This window comes from Motacilla alba, chromosome 4, assembly GCF_015832195.1.
Source record: "Motacilla alba alba isolate MOTALB_02 chromosome 4, Motacilla_alba_V1.0_pri, whole genome shotgun sequence".
In the NCBI taxonomy this organism is placed as follows: Eukaryota; Metazoa; Chordata; class Aves; order Passeriformes; family Motacillidae; genus Motacilla; species Motacilla alba.
The window spans coordinates 55,378,016-55,398,136 of record NC_052019.1 but is presented as its reverse complement, the minus strand read 5'-3'; the positions used below and the strand labels follow the sequence as shown (position 1 = coordinate 55,398,136).

Genomic DNA, 20,121 nt, shown 5'->3' with positions numbered 1-20,121 from the left:
GTTTTTAGTGATAATTCTGTACATTTCTTAGAGTATTTCTAACAGCACATTTCAGTACAACTAAATGACAACTGATGTACACTAAAACATGACCACTAAATAAAGTGCTTTTATGGAGAAAGTGAGCTTTATTTTTATCCCTACCCCAAGCATAGCTTTCTGATGGCAAAGGCAAAACAAAAGGTGAGTATTTATTTACAGTGTAGTGATTATCACTTAAGGAAGCCAGGGACCGTTCAGCCATGCAGACACACTTACTGTAACAGCACTAATTAGCAGGCTCTTTCTAGGAGCAGCATCACACCCACTGCACAGCCCAGAAAGGCATCTGGACTAGCTGCCCCACAGACTGACTTGGTACTATTAAATTTTTAAAAGGGCCTTGCTTGCACAATTTGGTTTCCTCCCCAAGTGCTTGTCTCTTCATTGTTCTTTACCCATCAGCCTCCCTCAACAGGGACAGCTGTAGGTGCAGATCAGAGCTCAGGAAGGCAGCAAGCACATCCTATGTTTTGGCTGGCTGTGAGGGCAAGACACCCCTGCATGAAGTGCCAGCAGCAGGGAATGGGGAAACAGGATTTCAGACAGGAGTTTCAGACTGCCTCTGCCTCCACTACCACCAGGTACAACCTACCTGTGGCTCTCACTCCTGCACTGAGCCGCAACTGAAATCCTAAAATGGTCAGGGAGGTAGTACAGCTTCCTTGGCAGGACAAGGCTACTGCCTTAAAGAAAGGACTGGGGAAAGTGAAAGCAGGAACACAGTGTTCACAGGTTCAGAAATAAAATAATAAAATTTGCCTTTTAGGTGCTGGGATCACTGGTGCTAAGACAGGGAGGCTACATGCTGTGATGGAGTGAACACAATGAAAGCAAAGTTGTGTTTTTATTTACTACATTAGGAAAAGCTCCATGACCATCTGATCTACATTGGCACAATTTAGGTAAGGTGAAAAGGTCAAGGGTTTAACTCTCATCAAATGCAGCAGGATGTCTGCCCTCAGGAGCAGTTTGTCAAGGTTTGCTCACAGCTGACCAGTGCTAGGACGTGTGACTGGGTGATCTTGGCTGGAGGAGGAGCTCCATGGGTCAGGGCTGAGACACTTCAGAAATGCTGTCAAGCTGACTTTGAGCTTCAGACAGTTATATCCCATAGCCCAGAACCATGATGCAGCAGTGAATGTGTCCAGAATTTAATTTTAAAAGCTGTATTTATATATACTCCATACTGGGTAGGCTGGCTGTGGAGCTCTAAGCGGCTTCCATATGCAAGTTGTACTGTTTTGTACCTAGAGCTGCTGCAGACACAGCCAAGATACACACTGTTCCTTGTCTAAAGAGCCTGCCTGCAGCAAGGGCTGGCTTCTTCTGTGGCAGCCCAGTCCTACTGTATTATAGCCCACAGTTGGCATTTCCCTTTGGGAATCCTATCTGTGAATGTTTTTGACTTAGGATTTCTGGCTATCTGCAGGGAGAAGCCCCATATCCCCCCATGGTCCCCAGTGCTCCCTCTGGGACAAGGGGACACGAACCTTGTTTGCAGACTGCTTCTAAAAATGAGAGAGCTCACGTGGGGCATCTCAGCACCAGATTTCAGTGGATGAGTGTGGAGGAAGCATTCCCTTAGCTAAGTGCTAGCCAGGAAAGGGGAGGAACAGCAGGGCTCACGGGTGCTGCTCCCTGCCCTGTTCCCAGCTCCAGCTGGCAGCAGGCCTCTGTCCTACTGCACAAGGGAGCCCACACCATACTCTCCATCCATACCTGCCTGCACGAGGCCCAAGACATAATGTGGATTTGGTTTGAAATTCTGATTATGGACAAAATGACCTAACGTTTCACAAGGACAATTGGGTGAAGCACAGTCTTTTGTGCGTGCACCGCTTTCCCTAAGTGGAGGAAGGCAAGAATAGTTCGGTGAAAGACGAGATGAGGCTGTAATAGGATTTCTCATCATCCGTCAGTCCTGCGTTGCCCGGTCTGATCACCACAGCCACGTGAGTGTCCGCCTCCTCGGCCGCATTGGCTTCTGAAACGAACAGAGTGGGGAGAGTGGGGGTGACAGTTCACTGACCTCTTCACAGCAGGGTCCCTAAGGCTTGAGGGTGCCCCAAAACACTCGAGTGCTTTTAAAGGCTGAGCCTGAGAAAGCAGCATTTGCACGTGGCGGGGCTCTAGAGAGGAACCAGCTCCTGGCAGACCTGCTGTGGATGGCTGTAGCTGCAGGAATGGACAGGAGCTGGCTGCCTCACCAGCCCGTCCCCTCTGCCAGCTGATGGCTGTCCAAGGATCCTTGCAGGCAGCCCACACCATCAGCTTGATTCTTGCTCCATCATCTTGATTCTTGTCATGAGGCTGTGGTCAGCCTATGGCATTTTTGAGCCAAACAGCCCCCTCCCCCAGTCACTTCTCACAAGATTCTTTTTCCTCCCTGAGCACAAAAGGCCACTGGAAGATGATCCAGGGAAAAGGAGGTAACTACAACCTCCCGCCAGCTCTGCTGCCAAAGCAGGGAAGAAGGTAAGGACTAACTCTGGGGGACTAAGCTGGCTCAGACTCAGACCCAGTGCTATTTCTGCCAGAAAGACGTTTCCAGCTAAAGCAGGAAATTAAAAATTAGGTTCTCAAGCCTGGATTTCCATGGGTCAAGTCTTGGCAACCCGAAGCAATGTTTTCCTGCTGCTGAACACAACCTAACCATAAGTGGCCCAAAGAATCGGCCACGTAGCAACACAGCAAACACCATCATTTCCCCTGAGCACCGGCCAAACCACTGACCCTGTCTGTAAATGGGCAGTGCTTCAGCACTCTTTCCTTCCTGGCTGGTGCAAAGGCAGGTTTTCTACTTGACCTATTTTCTCTCATTGTAGCACTGCACACGGACATCCCACTGCTGTGTGCAAGCCCGGGTGTGTAAACAAGGAGGATGGAGGCAGCTAGAGGGAAGGTGCTGAAGCATTTCTGGGGTGCTTGTGAGAAGGCAGCAGCACACCTCTGAAGAGCACCTGCCTCCCCTGCACAGGTGAGAGCCAGTAGGACTGGCAGGTCACATACCTCGAGGGACATCTGTCAGGAAGAGGATGTTGTTGGTAGCGCACCCAATACTGGCAGCAATCCTCCTGTAGCTCTCACTTTCTACCTTGGGGCCTATCTTGGTATCAAAGTGGCCATCAAAGAGCTGAAAGAGAGAGAGAAGCACAGGCCATTGCTGAGTGCCACCTGAAGAGCAGGGACAAACCTCCCTCCCCCCCTTTGTGCCACAGTAACAAGGGGTTGGTGTAGCCATGCTCTCACAGTCAACTGCTTGAGTTGAATTCCCATGGATCAAACCCACTGCCCCACCTTCCTGCCACAGAATTCATTCACAATGTGTTACAGCAAGGGCTGCTGTGGGAAGGGAGTGCTCTGCAGGGGGAGAAGCTGTAAGGAAGGTGGTAAGGTTATCTACCTCTAGGATATCACCTTCTGTAGAGTATCCAAACAGAAGCTTCTGGGCTTCGACACTGCCTGAAGAGTAGATATAGACCTTCATCCCTGCTTCCCGCCACTTCCGGATGGCTGGAACAACGTCCTCGAAGATTCTGGAGCAAAACAGGGCAGCAGGTAAGGGCAAACCCAGAGGCACTTGGAGGGACATCATTAGCCAGGCACTGTGACAATTAATTTTGTCCCATTAGTTTGCAAGGGGACTTCATTTTCAATCTGCTCAGGGCTCCTGGAACCAGAAGGTCTCTTCCAGCATCAGGTGATGCAGAGCTGGGCATCTGAGATTTAGAGATCTCACTCCTCTAATGTAGCCAAGCAGGCAGCTTTCTGCACAGTTTTTTGGGTCACTGTAAGACAATTTAGCCTTGCTTTTAAAAACAAGACCATCAGGATATGCGTCTCTCTTGACTTGTTTTTGGGTTTTGTTACTTTCTCTAGTGGATGTTTACGTTTTTCTGTCAGCTCATTTTCTTCTTCCTCATCCCTCATTTGGCAAAACACTTTGTGAATTTATGGGCTTGTTTTACTTACTTAGAGACCTGAAATGCACAGTTTAACCAGGTATCTCTCAAATAAGAAGATCAGGCTTAATTTCAGTTGTCCCTACTTATGCACTCTTGTGTTGTGGCTGAAACAAAGAGGAACTTGAAGACAAAAAGAAGTGGAAAGGCAAGAAACACACAAGTAAAAGACAAAGCAGGAGGAAACAACTGAAAGGGTCTGACCCTGCAACCCTGGCTTGTTTATACTTGTTCCAAATTAGGAGTGCGATTTCGGGATAAAGAATGCAAGACTAAGAACTGTTTGTGCCTTAGACTCTTAGTTTACCAAGAAATCTCTCAAATATTGGCTTATCTGCTGACCTAGTGATGCTACTTGAATTTGTAAGTGGGGCTGTTTCCAGGAATAGCTTATGCAGCTCTTCTGCTAATAAACTTTTAGGGAAGATGCCCCCCACACCTGCCCCCCAGGAGGGGGCACACAACTACTCACACAATTACTCACTCTCCTTTGACGTGCCCGGTGGCATAGGCTGCCCTCCACATGTGGCCCTGCAGCTGCTTCAGTGCCGTGGTCTTCCTGTCCAGGGACATCTGCCAGTGCACGTTGTCCACCACGGCCTGGATGACGCGCTCCAGCTCCTCTTCCCCGCTGCCGCTCTCCAAAGGGATCGGCACGGCCCCGTCCAGGCTGGAGTCCTCCTGAGCCTGCAAAGTGGCGTTAGAGCACGGTGCTAACAATGCCAAGGCTGTGGGTCTGATCCCTGCACGGGCTGTTCACTAAAGAGTTGAGCTTGCTGATCCATGCAGGTCCCCTCCAACTCAGAATATTCTGTGATTCTGTGCAATCATCCACGATAAAAAGAGGGGAGGGAAGTGACGGAGCAATTTCCACACCTCTAATGTAGGAAAGCGATCTAACACCTGCATCCATGCACCTCTGTGCAGGACACTGCTTGAGCTGCTCTTCACACGAGAGGTTACAATGTTGTCTGAATGCTTTTCTCAATAGAAAATTGAGACAAGTTTAGAAATACTTGCTTGGATTGTACTTTCCAAACCAAACAATTAGCGTTACTGCAGCAGTTTAGTAAATACTCTAATGAAAACTATGCTTGTTTAAGTATTTAATTACTGTAATTAAGGCTAAGAAGCAAATGCATCTGTTGGCTCCAGCCACAAGTCTCAAATTGATGCTGCGTCCCTGTACGGAGGCAACATCCACAGCCCTGTGTGGAACAAGTGCTCTGCCATCCCCCTGTGCTGCTGCCCAAAAGAGGTTTGGATTCAACAAGAGAAGGGCACAGTGCAGGCAAAAAGCTGGAAAGTCTTGGCTCAACAGCTGCCCAGGGGCTGTGAAGACCAAGGTGAGCTGAGGGAAGCTGCTGCCTGCCAAGCCCAACCCCAGGCTTTGGATGGGGGAGAATCCAACCTTCATGGCAACTGGCCTCCATGGATGAGGGCAAAGAGATAGGGACAAATGTGGGGTGACTGGGAGATTCTGAGTGACCTGAAGCCTCAGGTGTGCTATGAAAATGCAGAGACAGGGAATTACTCTGTTACTTAACCTGTTTCCTCAGAAGTCCGACATCCTGCTGGCACTCCTCCTCCTCCCAGTGAGCACGCAGATACTCCTTCACGTTGTCTTTGATGTAAGGGAACAAGGTCTCCTGAGAGAAAAAGAGGCAGCTCCTTTAAGCTGGCAGAGGTAAGGCTGACTGCCTTTTAAAGGAACCGTTCACACATGCTGCAGTGTACAGTTATCTCCCCAAATTTAAGCTTCCCCTACAGTGCTGCAGCTGGTGAAACTTCCAGCCAAGGGTGTCTACCTGGTCACAGGACTGAGCCAGCCTCAGGCCAGGATCAGTGCAGGTGGATTTTTTTTACACAAATGTTTACGCAGCTGAAACTTTTAAAGCCTCCGATGGAAAGGTGGGTGATAACTTTTCCTGGGCTTGCCAAAAAATGGCACATGTGACCCCACATTCCCACCAGCTGAGGAGTACAAGGCTGACAGTGTATGTACTCTGAAGAGATAAGTTATGCTATTGTATTCTTGATGGGGCACATGTCCTAGCAAAGGTCATTCTGAAAACACATCTCAACCTATCACCAAAGCTAGGGGACCTTTTAAAATGAAAAGCCTGGTCCTGTGACACTCCTGTGAACTCCACAGGACAGTCTTGCAAATGAAATTAAACGGGGTTTGGGAAAAGCGCCACAGGAAAATGACAAACCTTCACAAAGATCCCAAGGGCAACCAGAAATAATTACAAATTGCTCTCATTAGTAGTGTTTCACAAGTCAGAAGCCACAAGCAGCCGCCGTGCACCTCCAGGTGTGTGAAAAGCCTCAGGTTAAGGAGAAGGGCAGGGAAATCCTTCCTTTGGGTAGAGAACTGAGCTTTTCTTAATTTCTGCATTTTCTTAACCTGAACTCACCTCTCCTCAGAAAATGGCCCATAGGTGTGTCATCTTTAGCTTGTTACTGAATTAAGAAAGCAGCAGTCCTGAGATCATGATGTGATGCCAGAACTGCAGGATTTTCTATTGCTCCAATACCGTGTTTTCTATGTTGTATATTTTAAAAACAATGCAGATTGCTTTAAGAATTACCACAAACTTGCCTAGGGAAATCAAAAGCCTCGTAATGCCCCCAATTACTCTCATTTCCTTTACTTTCAAACTATCTTTTAAATCATGGAGGAAATTAAAGAGAATCCATTGGGAAATGCAGCTGACCTGCTGGCTTGGTTTAACCTCCTTTACAACTCAGATGTCAAAAGGACCCAATTGTTTCTCAAAAGCAGTGTTTCATACTCTTGCGTTGGCTAAGAAAAACTCCCAAACTGACTCTGAAAGACCAGTAGATTCTGTGATTTGGGGGATTTTAAAAGGGTAAAAGTCTAGGTCCACTGGCAAATGCATCGGTCTGTGAACTAACTAAGAGGGGACACCCACGTGACAGCTGGAGTAGTGGACAGCTAGTGGGACAAATGGTTTATGGATGCCAAGAGTGATCCCAGTCAATGATGTACTAAGTCTAATAGGCCATGAGTCAGTGTGGAAGAAAGACTCCAAATATTCTCTTTTCTGGTATCTTTCCTTAATCCACCCATTTAACTGACTCAGATATCCTTACTTTGCAGATTCAGTAATTCTAACATTAGAGAAAGGATTAAATAAAATTGTTTAATATTGAAGAATAAAGTGTCCGCTGAACCATCAGTGGACCTTTCAAAGGTAAATAGAGGTTAACTGAAAAAATAAATAAAACAGCTTGTTCCAAGCATTTTCAGGATTTCCATCAACTGAATTTTACTGAGAATCAAAACCCATTTGGTCTCCCTGCCACAAAAAAGACTTTGGGTGGAAACCCAAAGTCTCAGGTGCATGGCATGTTGTTTGCACAACTGCAAAACGGCTTTGAGGTGCATAGAAACAACTCAGTTGCTCTGTCAGATGTTTAGTAAGAAACCTGAGCTGTCCAAACTGTTTGAACTGGAAGATATTGAGGGGAGGGAGGCAGCTGTAATGCCACCTAGGCCTGAAGTTTCTTGAAGAGCACTGGAAGAACATGCACAGGAAAGATGTAGGTCATGCTGTTCATCTGCTAAACTGTGTTAGCAGAAGCCTCTAGAAAGCCAGGCAGGAGCCTTCACCGGCCATGTGGGTCACAAAGCACCTTTGTAAGCCATTGGCTGCAAAGATCCACCGAAAGCTATAATGTCCACGGAGAAATCCAGGTTAATGAAGGGCAGGAGAAGGGATACGTCCGAGCAAGCCGCTGCCTGCTGCAAACCAAAGCCTCCCGGAGAAGCGGGACCCCGGCTACCACAATCTGCGGCTCTCCAAGCGCCTGTGACTCGCAGACTTCCCAGTCCCCTCGGTTCGGTTCTGCACCTAAACCAGCATTTCCAGCAGTCCTAAGCTTTTTCCTAGGCAAGGGAAGCCAGTGGTGCACTGGCTGCCGCTCCAGCCCCCGTGGCGAGGTGCTCGGTGTGTGCCCGGCGCTGCCCTCCCGCAGGGCCGGACACGCTCTCCCGGCACACCGGCCGCACTCGGCTGCGCCAGCCTCCCGAAGGCAAAAAGCGGCGGATAACCCCGAGAATTACTGATTATCGCAACCTGTTAATTACTGACATTGAGGCCAAGAAGCATCGTACTTTAGAGAGCTCGCACTTGAGGCTCTCTGCAGAGCCGGGCGCGGTGCTGCAGCTCCAGCCATCAAAGGAACAGCGATGCTCGAGAGCTTTTCCCGGATGAGGCTGCACCCCAACTACCATCCATGAAACAAACCCTGACCTGCCCGAATCCCCGCGGTAGTGACCCGCTCCCCAGCCCACCACAGGGCGGCCGACCAGCAAGACAAGGCGTATTTTCTCGCGAGCATTATTGGGAAAAGGGCGGAAAACGGGTCACGGCTTTCGTTCCCGGCGGCACCTCGGCCTGCCTTGAGGTGAGCTGCCAGAGCCGGGGAGGTCACGGTACGAAGGGCGATGCTACAGGAGCCCCCCGCGACGCCAGGGCTGGGGGGCACCACAGGAGCGGCGATGCTACCGGAGCCCCCCGCGGGGCCGGCGGCCACCGGGTCTCACCTGGACGAAGGCGATGGGGGTGGTGGTGCCCTCGATGTCCAGCAGGATAGCGCGCACCTCCGCCGGCACCGGCAGCACGCCCATGGCGGCGGCGGCGGCACGTGGGGCGCACCGGGGACGCGCGGCGGCGGCGGCGGGGAACGCCGCGCCGGCTGTGCCCGCCCACGGAGCGGCCGCCCCGCCCCTCCCCGCCGCCGCCTGAACGGGGTTTCTGGGTTACGCGTTACAACCCACCGCCGGCCGGCCCGCTCAGCCCCGGCCCCCGTCCGTCGCGGTACCCGGTGCGGCGGTGCCCGTGCCCGCCCGGAGCCGCGGCACCGGCCCGGCCCAGCCCGCGCGATGGCGGCCGCAGGGCGGCTGCTGCAGCCCCGCCGCGAGCCGCCGGGGGCGCTGCGGCGCCGAGCGGGAGGGCGGCGCTGATTGGCTGCCGCCGCGGGTATATAAAAGAGGCGCAGGCGGTGCCCGGATCTCTTCCGCCGCCATTTTCTGCCGGGCGCAGGTCTCCGCTGTCTCCGCCGCTCGCACGAGCACCCCCGCCGCCCTCGCCCCGCCATGGAGGACGCGACCGAGATGAGCGGTGGCCAGGAGGAGTTCGCCGAGGGCTCCAAGATCAACGCGAGCAAGAACCAGCAGGACGACGGGTAGGGCCGGGAACTTGGTGGGGGGGGAGGTGTGGGGGAGTCGCGCGTCCGTCTCCGCCGCCCGCCCTGCGGCTCGGGGGGGCGGCTCGGCGGCTGGGGGGAGCGCGGCCTTCCCTTCCCGCACCATGGCCGCGCCCGCCTTTGTGTCCCGGGCGGGTGACCCAGTTTCCGCGGGGCGGGGACACGGGCGGGGGGGCCGATCAGGGCCGTGACGTCACCGGCAGCCTATGGGGGCGCGGGGGGGGGCTCCCCCGGCGCTCCCTCACCCGTGTCCGTACGCGCTTCCTGCCCTCCAGGAAAATGTTCATCGGAGGCCTCAGCTGGGACACCAGCAAGAAGGACCTGACGGAGTATCTCTCCCGCTTCGGCGAGGTTGTGGATTGCACAATCAAAACAGACCCGGTCACTGGAAGGTCGAGGGGCTTTGGGTTCGTGCTCTTCAAGGATGCTGCCAGCGTGGAGAAGGTGGGTGCTTTTCCTGCGGACCCGTGGCAGGAAGCCAGCTTGTGTAGCTGTAGCAATCTGAGACTTTGTTCCTTTGTCTGCTTTTTAGGTGTTGGAACTGAAGGAACACAAACTGGATGGCAAGTTAATAGATCCTAAAAGGGCGAAAGCGCTGAAAGGGAAGGAGCCACCCAAAAAAGTGTTTGTTGGTGGGCTGAGTCCAGATACATCTGAAGAACAGATTAAGGAGTACTTTGGTGCTTTTGGCGAGGTATAGTATATTGGCATATAAAACCACCTCTAATTCTCAAGTGTAGTCTTGCCTCTCTCTTAAGAATTTGTGAGGAGGGAGTTGGCCAGAACTAGAGGTAGTTGAGTCTATATGTTAACGATTTTATAAAGTTGTAATGGTCTAATTTATTGCTGCCAGAAGTAGTCAGTGTAGATTCTGCACTGCCAGATGGTTCTGGTGGCATAAAAGGTTATAGATTTCACACATTGTTTATATTCATTTTGATTTCAGATTGAAAACATTGAACTCCCCATGGACACAAAGACGAATGAAAGGAGGGGCTTCTGTTTTATCACGTACACAGATGAAGAGCCAGTAAAGAAGTTACTAGAGAGCAGATACCACCAGATTGGTTCAGGCAAGGTGGGAAGACTTTTGTTCTTAGCATGTGAAATCTGTCTCTGTAGGCTTCTTTGAAAGCAACTCACAAAATACTCTTGGAATTCGTAGTAAGTTAAAATATTTCTGTCCTTACAGTGTGAAATCAAAGTAGCACAGCCCAAAGAGGTGTACAGGCAGCAGCAGCAGCAGCAGAAAGGAGGGAAAAGCAATTCTTCTGGTGGACGTGGAGGCGGAAGGGGTCGTGGACGGGGTGAGTATTTTTAGTGGTTCTGTTAATCTAAGTACTTACCAAGCACTCGGGTGTTTGTAGACATTCCAGGTTGCAGGCTGTGTGCAGATGTTTTAATCAAATGCGTAAAGTAGCCTGTTAGTAGGTGGTGTTTTGGTGGTTATGGTTGCTTGTTGAAGCTGAGGAACTGCCTCTTGCTCTGCTTGCATTCAAGTGATGAAGGGGCAAGGTGGATGTAGGATGCTTCTGCACACCCTTAGTGGACAGTGTAGCCAGCACAGTTACACTTTCACTTGAAAGGAATACACTTAACTGGCCCAATGGCAAGAAACCAGGAGCTGTTTGCTAAGGAGTGGAGTGGTCACTTTGCTGCACCTTCAAATGGATCAGAAGGAATCAGCTGATACATTTTAGGTTAACGCATCTCAGTCTTCAGAGGTCAAGCAGACACAACTTGCACCATGCAGCAAAGGTCGTCCTGTGGTGTCACTTGGTGCTCAGGCAATTACTGATTATTCTTGTATCCAAAAAGTTAGATGAAGTGGCACAGGAAAGGAGTGAAAAAAGTTTTAAAACTTACACTTGCTGTGCTTGGTTTCAGGTCAGGGACAAAACTGGAACCAAGGATTTAATAACTATTATGATCAAGGCTATGGGAATTACAATAGCGCTTACAGTGATCAGAGCTACAGTGGCTATGGAGGCTACGACTACTCTGGGTACAACTATCCCAACTATGGATACGGGCCGGGATACACAGATTACAGTGGTAAGTGGTTTTGCCCTCATTCCCGATAACAAGAGCAACGTTGCTCTTGGTCACCCCGTGGCTCTAAAGATGAGATCCCTTGGTGTGCTGCTGTGCATGAAGTCTCCCTCTGAGGCTGGTGTTAACACCCGTGGGTTCTGTTTCTCCCCACATGCTACCTCCAGGCCAACAGAGCACGTATGGGAAGGCGTCCCGTGGCGGCGGCAACCACCAAAACAACTACCAGCCCTACTAAGGCAGTACCTAGTTCCTGACAAACAGGTGTGTACAGGAGCGCGAGCTCCACTCCGACTATGTCTAATCTAATTTAAAGATCAATAGACAAACGAAGAGTAAAAACTTGCCTAGCATGACTTTTCCTTTAATTAAGCTTTTGTTAACTTAAAAAATACTTTTTTTTTTAAAACCAGCTTTGCCTACGTGTCTATAGATCTTTAACTTTGTAAAAGTGTGACTTTATCTTCTTTAGTACTTCAGAAAAACATAAGAGTTTTTCTGGTTTGCGTTGTGTACCAGGTGGTCTAGAGGAATAATTAAACTTATTAGAAGTATTAACAGGTAAAGTACTGAAATGGGTACAACTTAAGGAAAACAAGAATGTTGTCTTCTAACTCTGACATTATACCTTGTTTGTACCCGCCAGCGGGAACTTCATTGCAGGCCGTGTGTCACCCTGACCACGTCTATCTCTGGGGTCGCACGTTGCAGGCAGAGCGCAAGGCATACACCAGAAAACGCTGTCCTGTGGTATGGTCTCTTCCAACTTCATGTACCAGCGTAAAGATTAAAGTGGAAAACTTCAGACTTTGGCTTCTTTTTTTAATCTTTTTTGGAGATTAAGTGTCTTTAACTTAAATGGTTTTTTACAGGAGTTAAAGTACATAAATGCCTTTACAGCTTAATCATTTGGTCTTCTGTTTAGTGTTGTATTTCAATTGTGGAACCTCATTTTAAATGTGCATTCTTTAAGATTTTAATGCTTGCTTTTTTCTTTTTATAGCTAATAGTGAAATCTGCAAACCAAAACGAACTTTTAAATCTGGATAAACATTAAAGATCATATGCATATGGACTGTCCGAACTAAAGTGACCTGACTTGTGTTGCACATAAGTCGTTTAGTTGTATAAACAAATAATCAGAAAGCATTTTGACAGTGTTTCCAATGGAAAAGAAAGTGATCCAGAGCCTGCTTGCTTGCCTAAATTGGATGGTTGTTGTTTTGGAGCAGCCTCCTAGATGGGCTGAATATTTGGGAAAATAAATTACTGATGGGTGACTAAACAAACCGCTTGTGTTAGCTTAATAAATATGCATATGATCTTTAACAGTGAAGAAAGGAATATATAGAAGACTTAAAGCAGTTCATGAAAATGGACCTTTTAACAATCCTGTAGTAACTGTCACAGATCTGACGTGCATTTTGTCTTGATTTTTTAGGTAGAGATACTGCAACGAAAAGCCATCTTGCAGCGCATCGCGAGTGAATGGAGGGTGGTCTTCGTGAGAGGAAATGACTATTTTGTAAAAGACTTTTAGAGAATGACACAACTGTGTCCAACTGTACATAGCGGCCGACTAGTTTTCTTTTATGGTTTTTACTTTCTTTTTGCCATTCATGTTATGACACAATGTGGACTTGTGTTTATACAAACTTTATTTGTATAATTTCATGTTAAAAGATTCTCTAATAAATGCTTACTTAAGTGAGTGTGGAGTCTTGCTGTCACCTTAAAGTGGTGTAACTGTAGTTTTACTTGGATAGAAGGCCAGATCTCTCTGGAGATAAAGGTTACTGTGAGAACAGGTCTACGCACCCCTTCTTCCTCCTGATCTGTCCTGAGAGCACCAGAGTGCTTGGAATTAGCATCGCTGTGGAAGGTGGCAGAGTCCTGTCTTGCCCTCTGCAGCAGCGAGGAGAGTGTCTGTGGCACAATGCTGCCAGTTTTGTACATCTCAGGAGGGATCTGGAACTATAACAGCACCTTTTCAGTGCTGATAGAACTGCTTGAGGAGTTGGAGCTTTTCAAGGCTTCTCAAGCACTTCAAACCTCAAGTATTCTAGGATGTAGCTTAATTACTTCCCACACCACTTCTATTCCAGTTCCAAGCAGGAGATTACAAAGTTCTTGAACTTTAGGATCAGCAACTATTTTCTGTACAACTTTGTACAAGTTGGGTGCCATACTGGACTCTTCTCACCTGGATCAGAAAACAGGTTTCCCATCTAATGCCCACTAGCAAGCAACAACTAAAAGCCTGAGTGTCTGATTGCTGGAGAAGGAACACTGCAATAACCCAGCACAGTTCTGGATTAGGAGGGTGGTTGGGATGGGGAAAGGAGCACGTGTGTTTTGTCTGAGGCAAAAGGATTGCAGCAGTCTGCCTGAAGGTTTGATGTTTCTCAGCACAAATGCCTAGTCAAGCATCAAAATAAACCTTGCTTGTTAAAACTCACTGATGTTCCTCACTACAAACTGAAGAATCAGCAAGAAGCCACAGCAGTGTGTGTTTATACACTGCATTTGTGAGTGCAGCTGGATCCCGCACTGCCCTCCACAGCAGCTGAGGGGCTGGGGGAGACTTGTGCCACAAAAACGTGGCTTCATTCCTCCAGTGGTTTGTTAATACACAAAACCCTGCTAAGAGCCAAGTTTTACTTCAATCTGTGATCCTCCTGCTAGGCACTAGTGAAGTGCAGCTGCAGTACCATGTGCAGGTCAGGCCTCCTCTGCACAAGAAAGGCAAAGGGCTCCTGCAGGGGGTCCAGTGAAGGGCCACAAAGATGATGAGATGGCTGGAGCATCTCTATCACGAGAGACTGTGGGAGCTGGGCCTGTTTAGTCTGAAGAAGACTGAAGGGGATCTCACCATGCACATCAATATCTGAAAGGCAGGTGCCAAGAGGATGGTGCCAGACACTTTTCAGTGCTGCCCAGTGACAGGCCAAAGAGCAATGACCACAAACTAAAACACAAGTTCCACCACTACACCTTGAGGAAGGACTTCTCACGTGGAGGGGGGCAGACCACTTGAACAGCCGTCCAGCGAGGTTGTGGAATCTCCCTCTCTGGAGCCATGCCAAACCCACCCCGACCAGTTCCTGGGGCCCTGCCTTGGGCGGGGGGGTTGAACTGTGCGATCTCCAGAGGCCCAGTCCAGCCCTATCTATTCGGCGATTGTCCATGTCGACACCCCCGAGCTCCGGCCGGCCCTGGGGCTGTGCCGCGCTCCCTCCGCGCTCCCTCACGGCTCCCCGGGGGCGGTGTCACGTGTCCGCCCGCCGCGCTCCTTCCGGCCGCCATTTTAGGTTGGGTCGGTGGCGGCGCCATTAAAAACAGGGAGCAAGAGGAAGAGGGCTCGGCGGGATCGGCGCGCTCGGCCGGGGCCGCCAGCGGGGCCGGGGCCTCGGCGGGGAGGCGGCGGCGGCACCGGGGGTGGCCGGTGCGGGGCGGCGGCGGCGGCGCCATGTCGGATCAGCAGTTCGCTCTGGACTCGGCGGCGGTAGCGGCTGGCGCCGGGGACGGCGCGGCGGAGCCGGCGGAGCAGCCTGAGGGGCAGGCGGGGGCGGGGAGCACCGATGGGGGAGGCGGCGGCGGCGGCGGGGTCGAGTCGGAGGGAGCCAAGATCGACGCCAGCAAGAACGAGGAGGATGAGGGGTGAGCGGCGGGGGCGGGTTGTGTGTCCCGGGCGGGGCCCGGCGCCCCCGGCCCGGCCCGGCTCGGCCCGGCCCCGTTCGCTGCCCTGTTTGTTTACTTGGCGCCTCGGCGACGTCACGGGCCGAGCTGCGGGGGCGGTGTCTGGTCCCGCGATGTACACATGGTGTGATGTGCCAAACTACAGGCCCCTTTTACTTATTTTTCTTTTTAACGCTGCCTTTTCTATGGGTTAAAGTGCGGTGCAGTGCGTGAAGACAGTAACTCGGTATAGCCGAACGCTCTGATTGCAGTTGCAGTATTGCCCTGTGCTGCGAACATTACTGTGTGTTAGCTGAGTGCCAGAAGCGCCAGGTCCCAGGACTTAATCCCAGCCTGAAACGTGCCCCTGCTTCTCACGGAACTTGCTTCGGGAGGCTTATGTTGGGTGGTGTCCGAACTTGAGAAGCAGGAGTCGAAAAGGCAGGAAGCTAAGCCGGGGGAGGTTCAGGTTATGCATCAGGAAAAGGTTTTTCACCTAGAGGGTGGTTAGGCAGTAGAACAGAGAAGTGGTTACAGCACCAAGTCTGACAAAGTTCAAGAAGCACTTGGAAAATGTTCTTAGGCATATGGTGTGACTCTTGATGTGTCCTGTGCAGGGCTGGGACTTGGACTTGATGATTCCGATAGGTCCCTTCCAACTCAGCATGTTCTATTACACTGTTTTATGGAGAGTAGAGACGGTTTTTAATCTTCCTAGGGTCTCTGCCTGGGGCAGTGTTCCTTTTGTATTGCCGGTGAAATTTGTGTGTAATAAATCCAGCGACAGGACAGGCTGTTACGCTCTGCTGTCTCCTGTCGGGACGTGAAACTCGAGCTGCAGGTCTGTTTTTGGTCAAGGCAGAAAATAACCTGGATAAAGGAGTGCTAACTACTGTGTCCTGCAGATATCTGCTGCAAAACCTTCCTGAGTGTCTTCCTCCTTCAGTAATAACCTGAGATGTTGACAACACGGGAGATAATGCAGAGAGAGAGAACGGGAACCCTTTTTGAGTATTTTTCTGGGATTAGCAGAAATTAAAATGGTTTTGTTACTTTTCAGCTTTTCTTAGCAGCTTCAAATGCCTTTGGCGTTTGCATGTTTGTTTTACTTATTACCCTTGAATACACACCAGTTAAAGGGTTTTCATGTGCAAACTCAGGTTCTTTTGAGGCAAGAGAGCTTAGAAAAAGTGGTCTCTAAGCGGTGTGGTGATATTGGGCAGTGATTACACGTATCACACTCTAGTTCAGTCTTTTTGATCTGTCAATTCTTCATGCTGTACAGGAAACAAAGTTTTTTGACAACACTTCTGGTAGTAAAAGGAAAAAAGCATATCTCTGATACCTTGTTTAGCTAAGTCTGAGGTTTGAAAGCTTTCCCAGTGCACTTCTGGTAGCTTATTTTGGGAACCGGTATGTGCTGATGTGGCTTAGAGCAGCCAGACTGCAGGCTAGGAAATGTATGTATTTTACAAGCTTTTGGTAGCGCTGTGCCACTGCTCCTGAATTGTTGTGCTCGTGTTTGTGGTGTACCCCTGACCTGAGCTCAGTTTCCCTTGGAGCAGTAGTTGATGTAGGGACAGACTGGGGCAGCCGTGGTTTGCTGCTCTGTGACTGGGCTTAAAGGTGCAGTTCCTGCGTGGAGAGATGACAAGCCTTCCGAGACATTGTCTCAAGCTCGTGTTCTTGGTCTGCCTGTCCTTAGGAAGACAAAGCAGGGTCTGTATGTGAATATGGAGACAGGTGGTTTGTGTAGCAAGTGTCAGTTCAGTAGTAACTGCTGGAGCATCACTAACCCCCATGTGTCAGAAGCACGATGCTCCATCCTCTGTGTCTTCTGTTTGGCTGCTTGAAAAGCCCTCCACAGAACAGCAGACAAGCTAAGGACCTTAATGATGGGTGAACAAAGGGCAGAAAGCTCCTTTGATGTACTGCCTGTACTGGTGTGAGGCTGCTGGTTTACCAGGGTGGGCCATTTCTTCCATGAGGACAGTAAGAAGTCACAGCTGATAAAAAGGACTGTTGGTACTTTGTTGAAGAGAGATCTGGAACTAATTGGAAAAGTGGATAAAGGGATGGGGAATTGGTGCTCCGTCTTTACAACTTTGGACTCTTTTTATAAAAACATCTGAAGCTCCTGAACCCCTCATCTGTATGGTTTTTGTCAGAGTCTGAATGTCTTGTTAATTCTGTGAGAGCACAGCTAAGTCAACAGAGGTAGTTCAAAGGAGCAGCTTTTGATTGGAGAGAGTTTGAGTTGTGGAGGTACAATGCTCTTTTACATGATTGGCTGGAATATTTGTGTGTGGGAAGTGGAAGGGTTAGAAACGTGATACAGTGGTTTTTCAGGTTTTCTGATAGCTGTCTGATTGTGAAATAAGTTGGGACAGTAAAAATGGGCAAAGCTTTGTAGAAAGTGCTTTTATAGATCATAATGGATCATATTTTTTGGTTAGAGCTCACAGTAAAATCTTCTTTTTCAGTATTAGAAAAGATCATCTCAAATCAAATCCTCTTTTGAATGGGTTCCTAAGCCCTGTGCCTAATAACCTGGAATGTTTCATTTGTGTGTATACTGGCTTGATTTTTCATCTTTCAGATTTTTTTTATGCCTTACTAACATGGTGGGATGGTCATGATTTGATTCTAAGCTTCCATTGTGCTTTTGAAAATACAGGTTGTGAATTATGTGCTGTACACATCAGCCCAGCAACACTGGTGCTGTAGAAATACTGGAGAGACATTTTCTTGATGGTAATGGATTATGCCAGGTGTTTATATAAAAGTTTTTGTGAGGAAAGAACTTCTGACCATCCAGTACTTTGCTTTTTCATAACTGGTTTCTGGGGAAGGGAACTTGACTAAACTTCATTTATTTTAGTTTATTAATTTGGGCATATGTCCAGTCCAGACTGGTAGATAAATACTTCTGTTTTAACCACACTTCCTTACAAATCTAATCTGCCTGAGTGTGTTTCAGTTGTGTGGAGGCTCCACAGATAACTGGATGGTATTAAATGTGTGATGGGGATGTAAAGAAGTAGTAAAATATCTTTTTGTCACTACTACTAGTGTTTTCTTGGGGCTGCAGGAGAAGACAGTGAAAAACATTTGTGTATGTGGAAGTCTTTATCTGTCTTGGCCAGACTCACTTAAGCAAGTTGTCAAAAAGTGCAGGCCTGTGTGTGTAGTGACATGACTGATAAAATCCTGCCAGCTCCATGCATTAGGGTATTGAGCTCGTAAAGCTTGGCAGCGCAGGATTTTGGGTAACACACATTTACAGATTGACCATCTTGTCTTAACAGGAAAATGTTCATTGGTGGCCTTAGCTGGGACACAACGAAGAAGGATCTGAAGGACTACTTCTCCAAGTTCGGTGAAGTTGTGGACTGCACTCTGAAGTTGGACCCCATCACTGGGAGATCAAGAGGCTTTGGCTTTGTGCTCTTCAAAGAGTCGGAGAGCGTGGATAAGGTAGGATTAAAGTAACGAAACATGTTCAAGTTCAGGTATCAGAGATAAAGCACTCACTGGGATGATTGTAGGCGTTGTTCTTACATCTTCTGGTAAAGATGATTCAGGGGTGCAGCATGTTTAATGTGCTGGTGAAAATGCTTTCTTTTATGAACCATCTTACTCGTGATGCTGTGTCCAGGACCAGCAGTGATTCCTGAGGTATGGATCTGGGCACTTGAAAAATACAATATATAAATGTCTGCTGCCTGCTGCTGTGAAGGCAGCATTTGAAGAGAACTTCTGGTCCTTGCATTCCAGAGCTGTACCATGAATCCCTAGAGTACAGCCAATAGTTTTGATACATTTAAGCTCTATCCAAGCAAAAATTAATTGTTAACTATTCTAAAATGCTGTGGATACAAGCACACAGAAAAGTTTTCACCTTTATGACCTTTGCGATATCTAAAGTATAGATATTTTACTTAATAAGGTTTGAGGATGAGAAGAGTACTTTTTGAGAGATGTTGTGCTCTTGCTTCTGCTGGGTAATAAGTGGTTCCAGTTGTCAGACCTGTCTGTGTCAGTGGATAGTGATCAAAAAATCACAGAACTGTTTTTGTGCAACAAATTATTGGCGTGATCCAGGTATTGAAATTGAAGCAATTTTGGCCTTACTCAAAACATTAGTGAAACGTTTAGCTTGACTGTGTAAAACCGTGTTTTAATTATCCTCAGGTCATGGACCAGAAAGAACACAAGCTGAATGGAAAGGTCATTGATCCAAAAAGAGCTAAAGCCATGAAAACAAAAGAACCTGTTAAAAAGATTTTTGTTGGGGGCTTATCTCCAGACACACCTGAGGAGAAAATACGGGAATACTTTGGCGGTTTTGGTGAGGTATGTGGTGAAACAAACTGCTTTTATTTGTGGAACCTGTTCTGTCTTCACAAATTTATTAATAGAAAGCATCCCCCACGTGCAGACTGCATGGATGCTAATAAAAGCTTTATGGCGCTGTAGTTCCATGTGTGTTAGTGGTCAGAATGTTGATGTTTCAGTTACAGGCTCTGAGTTAAACAGCCTTGTTTGATGGAAGGAGGAGCTGGGTTAAGTCAGAGAGGGAGGCAGTGTTTGGAGCAGAGTGCTTTGGTCAGTTCAGTGAGATGCTCTTCAGCCACCTCAGCTCATCTTCTATAGAGAGAAGCTATTGAGACAGTTTTGCCTAAATTCTGTACAACTGTGTAGTCTCTGTCCATTATTTTTGGTGGTGCAGATGAGCTAAGTATCACTGGAGTTTTTAAAAGCTGGTCTTGTACGAACTTGCTACAGCTGCTGCTCCCCTGTTGGTTATCAGAGGGTGCCAGCTTCAGGTCATAACTCTGTTCAGGCAGTTTGGTTGCTAGATATGTGCCCTGTTCCAAACTTACAGACAGTTCACTCTGGACTAAATACTGTACTGTTTGCCTAGGAAGTTCCATGTCCTGTAGGTACAGAGAGCTTTGACTCTGTATTTCTAGTCAGATCACGTTGTCATACTCAAATAATTTCAGTAACAGGTATGACCTGTTAGAGGGATTTTGCAGTGACATGAATGGCAGGATAAAAGGTTAAATCAGGTCGAATTTATTTGTGGAACCTGTTCTTCCACCAGGTCGAATCCATAGAGCTCCCCATGGACAACAAAACTAAC

At 48.5% G+C, this 20,121-nt stretch overlaps 3 protein-coding genes across 7 annotated transcripts in view; 2 read left to right on the top strand and 1 right to left on the bottom strand.

Annotated features, from left to right (window-relative positions):
* Window positions 1-100: 100 nt before the first annotated feature.
* Window positions 101-8,879, bottom strand: ENOPH1 (enolase-phosphatase 1). The gene is made up of 6 exons (XM_038134290.1): window positions 8,581-8,879; window positions 5,552-5,653; window positions 4,489-4,691; window positions 3,446-3,578; window positions 3,052-3,175; window positions 101-2,026 (listed from the first exon to the last, which is right to left on the bottom strand). The coding sequence occupies exons 1-6, from the start codon at window positions 8,662-8,664 to the stop codon at window positions 1,887-1,889; spliced, it is 786 nt and encodes a 261-aa protein (XP_037990218.1). The 5' UTR covers window positions 8,665-8,879; the 3' UTR covers window positions 101-1,886.
* A 154-nt stretch (window positions 8,880-9,033) lies between these two features.
* On the top strand, window positions 9,034-13,006 carry HNRNPDL (heterogeneous nuclear ribonucleoprotein D like). Of its 2 annotated transcripts, XR_005256642.1 has the most exons (9): window positions 9,034-9,221; window positions 9,518-9,686; window positions 9,775-9,936; window positions 10,189-10,320; window positions 10,435-10,549; window positions 11,130-11,297; window positions 11,462-11,558; window positions 11,941-12,044; window positions 12,736-13,006. XR_005256642.1 is itself a non-coding variant. In XM_038134289.1 (8 exons), exons 1-7 carry the CDS (start codon window positions 9,133-9,135, stop codon window positions 11,530-11,532), a joined length of 906 nt encoding a protein of 301 aa, XP_037990217.1. In that variant the 5' UTR covers window positions 9,034-9,132; the 3' UTR covers window positions 11,533-11,558; window positions 12,736-13,006. The 2 variants fall into 2 exon arrangements, 1 of the variants encoding a protein (XP_037990217.1); XM_038134289.1 differs by lacking the exon at window positions 11,941-12,044.
* Window positions 13,007-14,388: 1,382 nt separating this feature from the next.
* The window catches only part of HNRNPD (heterogeneous nuclear ribonucleoprotein D), a 9,513-nt gene continuing 3,780 nt past the window's right edge, over window positions 14,389-20,121 (top strand). For 3 of the 4 annotated variants that reach the window (XR_005256639.1, XR_005256640.1, XM_038134286.1), the window contains exons 1-4: window positions 14,389-14,954; window positions 18,281-18,449; window positions 19,167-19,328; window positions 20,083-20,121. The exon at window positions 20,083-20,121 is cut by the window's right edge and continues 93 nt beyond it. Coding sequence is in view for 2 of the 4 variants with exons in the window: in XM_038134286.1 (XP_037990214.1) it covers window positions 14,764-14,954; window positions 18,281-18,449; window positions 19,167-19,328; window positions 20,083-20,121 (561 nt within the window). In the remaining 2 variants the exon portion in view is untranslated. The remainder of the gene's footprint in view (window positions 14,955-18,280; window positions 18,450-19,166; window positions 19,329-20,082) is intronic. The other variant, XM_038134285.1, reaches the window with a different exon arrangement.

What these genes read in the sequence shown, in the direction of transcription:
- ENOPH1 (XM_038134290.1), bottom strand. Translation starts at nt 8,664, where the DNA reads ATGGGCGTGCTGCCGGTGCCGGCGGAGGTGCGCGCTATCCTGCTGGAC. An exon ending in TCGGACTTCTGAGGAAACAG is followed by an intron (nt 4,692 to 5,551) that starts GTTAAGTAACAG and finishes GCCACTTTGCAG; the next exon opens with GCTCAGGAGGACTCCAGCCT. An exon ending in CCTGACAGATGTCCCTCGAG is followed by an intron (nt 2,027 to 3,051) that starts GTATGTGACCTG and finishes TGTTCGTTTCAG; the next exon opens with AAGCCAATGCGGCCGAGGAG.
- HNRNPDL (XM_038134289.1), top strand. Translation starts at nt 9,133, where the DNA reads ATGGAGGACGCGACCGAGATGAGCGGTGGCCAGGAGGAGTTCGCCGAG. An exon ending in AAGAACCAGCAGGACGACGG is followed by an intron (nt 9,222 to 9,517) that starts GTAGGGCCGGGA and finishes CCTGCCCTCCAG; the next exon opens with GAAAATGTTCATCGGAGGCC. An exon ending in CGGAAGGGGTCGTGGACGGG is followed by an intron (nt 10,550 to 11,129) that starts GTGAGTATTTTT and finishes GCTTGGTTTCAG; the next exon opens with GTCAGGGACAAAACTGGAAC.